Below are 12396 nucleotides of genomic sequence, written 5' to 3'. Positions count from 1 at the left end.
AGAACCTTGCAGGCTTGAATAAACATTAGCAGGAGGAAGAAGACATGTCCAGGAGACAGTAAGTAGGTGAAAACACAGAACAACGGAAGTTCTGCCTTCAAGAAACACGGAGTGAAGCCTAGAGATTTTGTGGCCAGCTGGGAGTTTCTCAGTTAAAAGAATCAGGGAGAGTTCCCAGCACCAATGGACAGATACTTCCTTGTAGGAGCAATGCCTTACCCACCAGAAACTTTGGGACAGCCACTCTGTGGACCTTGTGTGTGCTACAAGAGATATAGGATTTAATTTGGCACACATTCTGTAAATCAATAACATTTCATTAAATTAAATAAGTACACAAACTAACAGAAAACCCTTCCTCAATGAATCTAGTCATTCAACTTTGATTTAGCAGAAATTTAGCAACAAATGTCAACAACAAATAGCACTTGTGTTAAGGACTAAATGTCTCTGAAATGCAGAGATTTACCAATTCATATAGAAAGAAGCTGCTTCAGATGTGTGAAGGAGTAACTGTTTCAGAAGAGGGCATTTTTAACCCACGTGGGAAACATTCCAGTTCTATCATGAAACAGGTTGAAAAGACTGGTTTAGTATCTTCCAAATCTGCCACCTTCTGGGCAATCTACAAAACAGCGTTTCAGCTGAATGCAGCCAGACATCACACACAGTCTTGCAAGCACTGTCAGAAGGATGACAAAGAAGTGATGGGACAATTCTGAAATGTCCCATCTGAAAAGTCAGTTGGATTCTGAAAACGTTTGATAAATTCAGAAAAGCTTGATGAGATTTTCCCTTTATTGAAAGTGTTAAGTCAGGTACTTCAGAGGGATCTACGAGAAGTCCCAGGTAAATCCCAGCGCATCGCAGTGACCAAAAATAGGGTTGTGCTGTTAGCATTAATCCAGCAGATGCATCCCCATTTCATGTCTGAAGTCCTAAGAAGGCCCGTTTCTCCAGATAACATTTCCCAAACTTTGTTCATTCCTAGATAATAAATTTCTTCTGGAAGAACTAGGAACAAAGTACAGAGAGGAGAAAGTGGGAGCTTCTGCAGTAAGCAGGTGCTTAGGAACACCATAAATTATGAATTTCACCACCCATTCCTTCTCTCTATTTATTCAATAAAAAGGAAAAGTGAGATTCAGTCCCAGGTTCTCCAGTGAAGACAAAAGCCCATAAATCCAAGTGCCAACACACAGTACAGTAATCACATTCAAATATATTTTAATATATGCACCTGCACACAGACATATCAGTGCACCGTCTATCAGTGCTCAAACAGCTACATCAGGATCCATTCATAGTATAGATAAGAAATCAACTGAGGCATCTAGCAGCCCCTATTAATGGGCAAATGTCAGGGTTGGTGCTCTGGCACCCACTCTCCAGGACTACAGCACTTTTGACACATGCTACCAGTCCTGCATATAGAAAAGGCACAAATTGATGCCCTAATAACACTATTTATATCCACAGAGGAGATAAATGGTTTGGGATGCTTCCTACAGGTTCAGGAGTGCCAGGTTCACTTTCCTGCTCTGCCAGTGGTACCCTCTATAAGCTGCTTAGTGCCAGAGCCACTGAAAATTAAGTGTCTGCCATTTGTTGACTTGATGCAGCTGGATCTTAGCCTCTGTTCCCCAGCCAGACAAATTTAAAAAAACACATTTCCTTTTCTGCCAGGGATGGTGTGAACATAAATCATGTAAGACTGGGAAATGTTCTAGCAATATAGTAGAGGGAAATGGATATAAGAGTACCAGAGAGAGATTACCAGCTTCCTAGCACAGGCATGCTGTGCAGTATGGCAGAAATCAAAGTTTTCCCACTGACTTTTACCTTCCACACACATGAAAGCTCCTGGTCTGTATTCCAGGAGCAGAGTGAAGTGAAGCAAACAGAAGAGCTTTGACCAAAGAAAATTTACCTACAAGGGTTTATTGTCTGTGAGTTCAAAAATTGACTGTTACATGTCTGTATCCTGAGTTATATAAGACATCTACACATCCAACAATTACTGCCATAGCTCTTAGACAGGACTACCAGATACATCTGCCCATAAAGGTATCAGCTAAACTCTATATGTGTAAACTGAATCCAGGCAAAAGAAAGACTCTCAATCATCAAGATTTTAGCTGGTGACATTATTACCATGTTGGAGACTCCACACTTCAAATAGCATGGGATGATACAGACTATAAAATTATTCCTTTTTCATTCCACCTTATGATAAGGAGTAAGTGTTCCTGCTCCTCTATGTGAGATGCAAATTATGTGTCCAGCACGTGGTTCTGTTTAAAGAGGAGTAATCACTAATCCCAGCAGATTTAAGGGATAATACCCCAAAGCGGATAGAGGTTTCTCACCTAGGGTGCCTTCTAAGGCAAAGGACCTGAAAACACTATGCACAGTTGAGCAACATTTGTATCTAACCATGAAATTAGCTGCATCAGTAAACACCCAGCGCAGTAGTCTCAGCTGAGCAACACAGGGCAAGAGGTGTCTATAAATCCAGGACAAAACTGAAAATAATTGCAGAACAGTAGCAGCAACTAGCTAACATATCTGTATGGATAGGGCCAATCCCAGAGTAAAAAGGATACGGAAAGAGCCTCAGCCACCACCTCATCTCACTTAAAAGACCCACAGGAGACAAGGTATATAAAAGACAACAGGGAGCCAACAGGGCACATTCTGATAGAATCACGAGAATGGTGGTGGCAGAAGGAAACTCACTGTTGACAGCAGTAAAAATAAGAAACGGGAGACCGGTTTGAAGACCAATATTCTTCAAAGTCTGTGAGGCACAGAGAGCCACAGCAGAATGTAACTGATGGCCACATTCCCATGATGGACTGTACACTAAGAACTACAGCAAATCACCAAAGACTTGTAAAATGACACAGTATGAATCGTTAAAAGAAAAGATACAGTAGTCTGTGTAGAATTTTGAAGGAGCAGGAAAGTTGCTAGAAGAAAGAGTCTGGGAAGGAACAGTGTGAAAGCAAGGGCAGCCAGCCAAGTTGTTTAATAAAAGTAGTTGACCATGGTTCTGTTTTTGTAACTGGAAGTATTTTAAGGCAAACCACTTTTTAAAAATTTGATTGTGATACATTTTTCTTTTTAAAAATTAAACCCATTTAGATTAAATATGAAAAGATGTCAATCCAGGATATTGACAGGAACCTATAAAAATAATTTGGTTTAAATTATATTACAAATATATTGAAGCACAGCATATATGTTGCCAAAGTCTTAAAGAAAATCAACCACAAACTGAGACAATACTAAGGCCAGAAAGCTTAGTTTCCTCTCCCAATCCAAATAAACATTAGGTGTGAGATCTATGACAATTACCAGCTCAATTTCTTAGGCTTTATTCAATCAATTCCTCAATTTTACACATAAGGTATTTTTAAAATATATTCAGCTTATTTCACTAATAAGGCAAATTTAAAATTCTATTTTTTGTGTGTTTTAAATAATTTCAGTTCCACAAACATCTTGACAAGTCTAAAATAGACAAAGGAATAATTTGATAAATAAGAAGTGTAATGCAACATTTTATAAAATAATGAAATTCAGAATGTACATATCTGAATAAATGCATGTTAACTTATATAACTGCTTGTGCATATATGTACTGTATTTTCCTCACCAACAAAGAAGGGATATCAGATTTTGTGTAAAGATTACTCTTAGTTAAAAATTTCTTAATTGTCACCAAACAATGAGAACCAACCTTTCCTTTTGGGGGGGGGGGGGGAGTATGCCTACAAAATAGAATTAACATTGCCTACTTAATTCAAATTTGCTCACTTGGTGACTTAAACCATGATTAAAATCCCTATTATAAATTATTTTGGTATGAATTAAACTACTATAAATTATTCACATCAAACCATCCTGCTGTCACTCTCCAGCCTTTTATTGCTGTTATTCTGATGATGATCATCTTTAGGAGTATTATGTTTCAAAGCTTTTAACAACGATTCCCTGGTCTTCTTCCCAGCTTTACTTTACCAACTGAACTATGGGCTTCATTTCCATATCCTTCAGCCATGACACTCCACACACATGGAAGTACTTCTTTTGAGCAACAAAAACATTCCTGCATAGGTCATCTTCCTTTTTGATACCCACCTCCTTTGTGCCTCCACTCTTTGTAATGCTGATGTTACATTAGCATGTAAAAATGCATGTAATCTTCCTCTGTGTGGTATCTCCACAGCTGCCTTACTGACAGTTTGATCACAGGTTTCATCTTCCCTCTCTGTGATTATTGACATCCCAAGTACCTGATCACCAACTTGTGGGGAACAGGCAGAATACAATAGTTACTACATGGCTCCCATTTACCACTTGCTCCTTAAAATTTATTTTCTGAGATTTTAAGCTCCTCTCCCTCGCAGCCTCTATGAATTTAGCAAAAGCTTTCTTCTCCTCCCACTGACTATACTGGGCATTCTGCAGTTATACACTTCATTGATCCTTCCTCTTGTTTTCCATCCCACCTATGAATATATTTTCTTATTTATCTACACATCTTAATTTCTCTCTTCTAATGACTTCTGGTCAATGGCGCTTACTTCAGTGAAGCAACATCTGGGTATAAGGTTTGCATAACAATTACTAGGCAGAGCTGTTTAAAAGGGGCTGGGAATAGAACTGAAAACAATTTGCCAAGAAGGGAAGGGACAACAGAACTATTTCCCCCCGTATCACGTAGGAAGGAAAAACTGTGGCAGGTTTGTTTAAGGGCACAGAAGCACAAGAAGGTCAGGTCTTTTGCTTCTTTGCAAGACCAGGTCCTCTGTCTTCAGCTTCGAGTAACAGTGGAAAATGCTAGCATTTAACTCCTGCTCAAATTCTTCAACACTCATAATCTTTTTTTTCATAAATATTCATTTAGGTGTTTAAGCATATGCAGACAGGTGTCAGTTCACATTCTGCAAACATTTGCATCCAGAGCCCAGAACAGATGTGTGCTTTTGGTTGGCTCTGTACTTCCAAATCACGTGACTTAACTGCATGAAAGTCTCATGAAAATCTGGGTTTCTTTCTTATCTTTTATTATTTTGGATTTTTTTCTCATTTCCCGTGTGCTCTGATTATTAGGCAGCAAAACTGCAAATTGCAACCTTTTCCACCATTCCAAGCAGCCATCAGTCCTCATTTATGAAAGGGAAGCTGAGGCTACAGGGTGACCTGGGGAAAGATGACAATCATGTACCACCTCGGCCTCTGCATTTGGATCTCCACATGGGGCTGACCCCGCTCCAGCTGCCTGCAATCCCTTGTCCCCTCCTCTCCCCCAGCACTTTTTAGGTTGCCGTCAGGTAAAATGATGGATACCTGTGTCCACCAGTAAGAAAGCTGTGTAAAAGGCCAAGGGTGTGGGGAATGTGGCGGTAATAATGAAACCCATGAAACTTTGGAGCTTTGTTTCTGACTGCGTCATAGTGCCCAGCTGAGGACAGATGCTGCATTTGCAGCTAATTGAGCTGCACCTGCACAAGCAGATGAGCGGTGCTGGGGCAGCAGAACGTGCCAGGGAGGCGGGGAGACCCCCACAGCCACGCCGGGGGGAGCGCGGCCTGCTCCACTCCATGCCGCATCACGTGCTCCCCCTGGCCTCGCTCAGCAGCCCGCCTGTCCTGGTCCAGGCCACCCTGCCAGTCGCTAATGCACCCCTAGTGCAGCCAGGGTGGGGGAGCAGGAAAGAATGAAATAAAACGATTAAAAAGCCTAGGACAGGGCAGAAACCTCACTGTCCCCGCTGCATCGTTTGTAACGCCACGTGAGGGGAAGCCCGCTGCAGCCCCGTTTCGGTCTCCCTGAGTCCCCCACGGGGCACAAGGAAGGAGGGGAAGGGGGTGGGCGTGCGGGGCAGTGGCACGGGGGGCAGCAGGCCTCAGAGCAGCGGCGGCGAGGCCGGGCGAGGTAGGACGGGGTTCCCGGCTGGGCAGTGACGGCCCAGTGCAGGGCAAACGCCGCAGCGCGGGTGGAGGCCCGCAGCGCCGGGCGCGGCAGCTGCCGGCCGGGGCCGCAAGGGTTACAACCATAGAGCCTGCCGCCTCCCGCGGCGGGTCGGCGGGGCAGGAAGTGCTCGCCGGCGGTGCGGGGATGCGGGCGGTGGCGGCCTCCGCCAGCGAGGCGCCGCCTCAGCCCGCGGCCCGCGCTGCCCGCCGGTAGCCCGGCCCGCGGCGGGCGGGCGGGCGGAGGCTGCCGCCGGACCAGGTGAGCGCGCGGGGAGCGCGGGGGGCCGCCCCGGGGCCGGGGGGTGGCCGGGCCCCGCTGCCCGGCCTCCTTGTGGGTACCCCCCCCCCGCCTTTGCTGCCGGCCGGGAGTAACTGGGGCAGTGTCATGGCAGAGCCGCAGGGGTGCAGGGGGCTGGAGGTGGCTCTGGGGGATGGCGCTGCCCTGGCAGAGGGCATCTGTTGGCAGCAGGAGAGAGGGTGGATGTGCACTGATGGCACTCGGTGGCTGGGAGGGGGGCAGCGGAGGGCAGCGTGTCTCTGGACTCGGCCCCTGTTCCCGCAGGTGATGGGAGCATGAGCCGGCATGAGGAGGACAGCCCCCAGCCAGGTGGTGCGGCGGCAGCCCAACCCCGCGAGGCCCTCTCGGACTTCTTCATGAGGGAAGCGTCGCCAGCAGGCTGCGACCTGGGAATTGCCTGCCCACGGCCAGACCTCCTTTTGGCAGAGACAAGGCCAGAGAAGGCTCCTCGCTGCGGTTTCCGGAAGCGGAAGGACACAGTGGTCCACCAGAGAGCGTTCATGGGAGAGAAACCTTACATCTGTGTTGAGTGCGGGCAGAGCTTCAACCGCAGCTCGGACCTCATCCGCCACCAGAGGATACACACAGGGGAGAAGCCATACATGTGCGCTGACTGCGGGAAGAGCTTCAGCCGCCACTCCCACCTCACCCAGCACCAGCGCATCCATACGGGCGAGCGGCCATACCAGTGCAAGGACTGTGGGAAGAGCTTCAGCCAGAGCACCCACTTGGTGCAGCACCAGCGCAACCACACCGGCGAGAGGCCTTATGTATGCACCAAGTGTGGGAGAAACTTCTATCAGAACTCGGGCCTGCTCCGTCACGCCAACTTCCACACGGGCGAGAAGCCCTACAAGTGCCCCCAGTGTGGGAAGCGCTTCAGTGACAGCTCCAACCTCATCGCCCACCAGCGGCTCCACACTGGGGAGAAGCCCTACAAGTGTGCTGACTGCAACAAGTGCTTCAGTGAGAGCTCCAAGCTGGTCATCCACCGGCGCGTCCACACCGGTGAAAAGCCTTACTTGTGCCCTGACTGTGGGAAGAGTTTCAGCCAGCGCTCGCACCTTGTCCAGCACCGTCGCACCCACACCGGGGAGAAGCCCTACAAATGTGCTGAGTGTGGGACCTGCTTCAGTGACAACTCTACCCTCATCCGTCACCGTCGCACCCACACTGGGGAGAAACCTTTCAAGTGTTCCCAGTGTGGGAAGAGCTTCAGCCGCAACTCCTATTTAGTCTCACACCAGCGAGTGCATGTGTGGTAGGCAGTATCACTAGGTGTGATCTGTGGATCTTCTAGGATGCAGCTCCTGATCCAAGCCTTATGTGCTTAAGGGAGGAGAAGTGTAAATGAGGGTATGTCTACACCAAGGGTACCAGGCTCAGGGCCCCTGGGTTGTTGTAGTCAGCCAGCCAGAACAATACGTCTGGTCTGTGTTGCCACTTTCAGCCACCTCCTTCTCCCAATGCACCTCAGGCATAGGCAGAAGATGGACAGTAGTTCTGGTGGGTAGTTCTGGATCCCAAGGTCCTGCCATCCTTTTTCCCAAGTACTGGGCCTGGATTCCATCTGCCACATGGCCAATGTGCAGGCATTTCCCTCCACCTTCCTATGACAGGTGCCCGGAGAAAAGGTGCAATATGATGAGAAGCTGCTTGCATGTGACATTCTGTGACCAAACATCAAATGTCAGGCAAGACGCCTACGTCTTGGTCATATAACGTATACTTGTGTGGCCATGTCAAGGGAAATAGGATGGGAAATGGGGTCCTTGAATGTCTCCTTAAGGAGCATGCCTAGCTGAAATGTTGTGGCCTATACAATATTGTATAGGTTTATGGAAGCTCACTATGCCCATGTTGTGATCCAGCTATGGCCAAAGTGGTCAGGATGGCCAAAGCCAAATAAGCCCTATTGAGAGGCTGGAGACTGCATCATGCACACGCAGTGTGCAGGCCAACTTGGAGCACAGGCAAAGGTCACTTGAGTCTGCTTGCAAAAGGAAAGTGTAGACATATTCTGAACCAGAGAAGGAAGGTATACATTCAAAAGGCTGCTGCAAATGCTGCTGGGATGGTAGGAACAATGTGGGGGAGCTGTGTGATAGGGACAAGGCTTATTCTGGAAATCTCAGAACTGGTGGGTAACTGATACAGCAAACTGTCTAACCTGGAGGTTTAAGAAATATGTATATCAGAATTACACTTGCTACTGCTAAGGCTGTGGTATGCAACTTGACAGGTGTGCGCAGTTTGCCTATAAGTTTGTGCTGGTGTGGCCTCCTGGTTCTGCAGAATTCAGATTCACACATATGGCCTAAGTGGGCTGGTATAAGCTGTGTTGTAAAATGGGACAGAACAACAGCATACTGAGCCTGACTTGATTCCATACCAGTATTTCCCAAGTCCTGTTTTGACCAGTGTATGTGTGTGTGTAAATAACATCTATATGTTTGTATTCACATATGTATGAACTTGCTTTTATAGAAGTGTATCTTCACACTCAAATGTGAGCATTCACACATGCCCACACCCTGGCAGTGGTCAAAAGGGCCAACTGTATGACACTATACCATATCAGTACTTCTGAAAACATTAAACATACTGTACATAGTAGCACTTCTCAAGAAGCTGCAAGAGATATGTCTGTATCAAAACATTTAAAATTTCATATCAGGACATTCAGTTTTACTCTGATTGCTTTGTGTGTGTATAGGATCTGGAATTGTTCTTATAAATGTGTACGCACATGTGTATACACACACACAAAATTGTGGCACCTATGGTTGTAAAGAATGACTTCTAAATGGCACTCAGCACTCTCCACCTCATTTTACATATGTACATATCAACTGCAGCTGAAGGATGTACCCCACTCATTAGGGTTTTAACGACAAGGAATTGCAGTGCAACACTTTAAATTGTTTATATTTTAGACTGTTTTACTTCTGATTATTTTAGTGATGATACCTGACTGGTGTGCTTGTCCAACATTGCTGGAGCTTAGAAAAGATTTCTAGTTTTGTGATGTATTTTACTAGTCCTGCAACTGGCTCCATGGCTTCAGTATGTCTTTGGAACAGAGCAATACATACTGAAGCCAGCAAAAGGACTGGGGCTTGGGTGGGGAAGAGACTAAGGAAATAAAGATGCAAAGGAGATCCGGGGATTTGAGCAGCTGCTGGCCAGGGATGCTTGTGAATGGCTTGTTCTGCAACTAGTTCTGCAGAACTCACTACTCTACAAGGAACTGGCTTCCTTTCTGCAAGCTGCTTCTTGACACTCAACTGCTGATAAAAATGTTATTTTCATATTAAAAAAAAAAAAAACTTCAGAGGGAGCATGTTTGCAGCTCCTAAAGGAACAAGGCACCTTTGTGTGCAGCTGCTCAGGGAAGTAGAGAGAGCTTTCTGAAATGGGGTGGGCTTTGTTTGCACAGGAACCAAAGCCTTCATTTGGAAATGTACATTTTTATTTTTAGATACCGCCCCCCCCCCCCCCCCCCCGTGGATGACCTCAAACCAGTGTCTTCTTGGTTTCTAACTTTCTTCTAGAAAGTGTTTTGGAAATGTGACTAATGGTCATCTAGTTGGTTCCAGAAGCTTCAAGATTTTTATTTACAAGCAGACTTTCAAAAGGGATACTACAGTTTTGAGTTGGTAGACTCATTTTTAACTGAATTCAGAGATCCAGCTATAGAACTGATCAGTTTGTATGCGCCTGTCCCATTACAGTTTAAGTTTCCTAAAGGAAATCTACAGCACTACAAATGTCTGTTTGGCTGAGAAGGCCTGCTGGCCTGGGAAAGTCATTTTGTGAATGCATCTTTTCCTTGGGGAGCCTGAATGGAAACGCTGTAGCAGATAAAGGAAATCACATCTAGGTCTGCACATGAGCATGAGCTCAAAAGGGAAATCCTCGCATCAAGATTCTGATTTGAGAACCAACTGCCCTTGAATACTCCTTCACAACAGTCTTCAGAGCATCTCTTTTCCTTCTATGTGCTTTGTGAAGTACTGTGTACACTTAACAGTGCTCTATAAATTAAAACTATTGATGTGCATTTATTTCTAAGATCTTTATGAACTTACTTAAAACTGTATTCCAAATCAAGGTGGCCTTAGGGTTCACAGCACATTGCCAGTGCAGTAGTCTTAGCTGCTAGGATTGGATTGCTCACCAGTATAAGCACCATCTCTGGATTTCCTTTCCACAGCCAGTGTTAGTTTTCCCTGTTCAGTGTCACTTGGCTGAAATCATTCACTTTCCCCAGACAGTCTTCCCTTTCTTGTTTGCGACCATCTAGCTTGAGGATCTGGGTACCACTCTTTCTTTGCTGTTGCAGAAGTTTTAGGATAAGTTCCTCTTCCTCTAGGAGTTTAATCATTTTGTGGGCAGCACAAAGTCACAAGCCAAATTCAGAAGACAGAGATATGGGCATGTACAAAAGGTCAAGAACTGGAAGGTCTACTTCCACAGCAGCTAGCTTACTGGCTTCTCTGCTAGCTGTCTCCTCCCTCAGGATTGTAGAGAGAGACTACTGGGGAAAAAACAAAAGGTAATAAGCTACTGTCATTTCAGCAGAGTATCCCTAGCTCATTCCATCCTAGGCCCTTGGTCCCCAGCTGGTGCCCAGATCCTCCTGCCGGTTGAGGGAGTTCTGCAATTTCCTGTTGTGCTATTGGTGCTTAGATACTACAGTGATGCTATGGCACTTTAGAAATACCTAAGATAGATGGACAAATGAATGAACGATGTCTCTGAAATAAATTTTTTCATCCCAGTGTTCTTTGTTATTCCATCTTTTTTTCCTCTTTTTTCCCCAGAGTGACCTCCTGAGCATCCCAGTTTCTTGGCTCCTGACAGGACCAGATCTGGAAATACATATGTCATCCTTCACGGAGGGATGACTATTACTTAGCACAGCTGATGTGTAATGCAAATAGGAATCCAGAGGTGAGGGCTATTTGTAGAATTTCTCTTCGATTTCTTCTGTTGTATCCATTGTATCTGCATGAATCTGAAAAGCTGGAGGATGGTACATACTGCTCACCGTGCCTTCACAAAAGAAAGTGGCAGAATCTTATTCTGGAGTAAAACACCAACCTGCTGTTAGATGAACTTTGTTCTAGCAGAGCTGCCAGCTGCTGTGAGATTACCTTCCCAGTTCTGTCACCTGGGTTGTATGGGATCCAGTTTTGCAGCCCCCTGCTAGCAAAGTCTATGTAATAAAGATAGCTGAAATGCAATTTCTTTTACATTCCACCTTGCTTCATTGCTTGTGACTGGGGAAAAAAATTCCTCTGGTCTCAAGCAAGAGGTGCGTTTTCTGTGTTTAATACATTAAAAGATGTATTTAATACACATTCCCTAAAGCAAATTTTTAAGATATATCGAGCAAACAAAACTGTCCCTGCAAGCACACCAGACCATTAACTGTGGCCCTGTTTCCCTCCTGCCCTAACTACACTGGTCTGGATAGGACCAGAGACATGACAGCAGGAACCCCCATCTCCAGAGAAAGAAAAACACAGGAAGTTTCAGAAGATGGAGGGGAATGGGTACAGAAAGAGGCCTCATTGGGGCCGTTCGCTTTTCTGCTTATGCCCTCCTGTCCTAAGCTCTGAAGGGACTAGGACAGTTAAAAGTACCAGTTGCAACTGCTATAGCTAGCTGTGGCAGTTTTTTTAGGTGTGGAAACATCACTGTAACTTTAAGTAAGGTCATACAGTCTTGACTCCCAGAATTCAAATTTTCTACAGCAGAGTGCCCCCAGGATATGTTACTAAGGTGAGCCTCTGTTCATACTACAGAGTGATGCTCATCTCGACCAATAAAAGCTGCTTTTTCAGCTACAAGTCTCATGGTAGCAGCACAAGCAGAGCATAAAACCTGAATTCAGCTGTAAAACTCACCTGAGAAAGGAACTTTTTTAACTCTAATCTATGCTGATCTTTGTGTTGCCAGAGTTACATTAGCATGAGCTGCAGTCACTGCAGTGTAGGTGAGTCCTTTTGCATTTCTCTGTGTTTTAGCCTTTCTGTAACCTGAACATCGTACATCATGTAAGTCAGCTGATCCACCTCTCAGTTGTCCCTCCCTTTTCTCATGCAA

At 45.6% G+C, this 12396-nt stretch overlaps 1 protein-coding gene across 1 annotated transcript; it reads left to right on the top strand.

Annotated features, from left to right (window-relative positions):
* The first annotated feature begins 6171 nt into the window (after window positions 1-6171).
* LOC106488623 (zinc finger protein 436-like) lies at window positions 6172-8744 on the top strand. The gene is made up of 2 exons (XM_067304516.1): window positions 6172-6243; window positions 6547-8744. The coding sequence occupies exon 2, from the start codon at window positions 6558-6560 to the stop codon at window positions 7545-7547; it is 990 nt and encodes a 329-aa protein (XP_067160617.1). The 5' UTR covers window positions 6172-6243; window positions 6547-6557; the 3' UTR covers window positions 7548-8744.
* Window positions 8745-12396: the final 3652 nt, after the last annotated feature.

This window comes from Apteryx mantelli, chromosome 1, assembly GCF_036417845.1.
Source record: "Apteryx mantelli isolate bAptMan1 chromosome 1, bAptMan1.hap1, whole genome shotgun sequence".
Lineage (NCBI taxonomy): Eukaryota > Metazoa > Chordata > Aves > Apterygiformes > Apterygidae > Apteryx > Apteryx mantelli.
The sequence above is the reverse complement of the archived record's forward strand: the minus strand, read 5'-3'. Positions and strand labels throughout refer to the sequence as shown.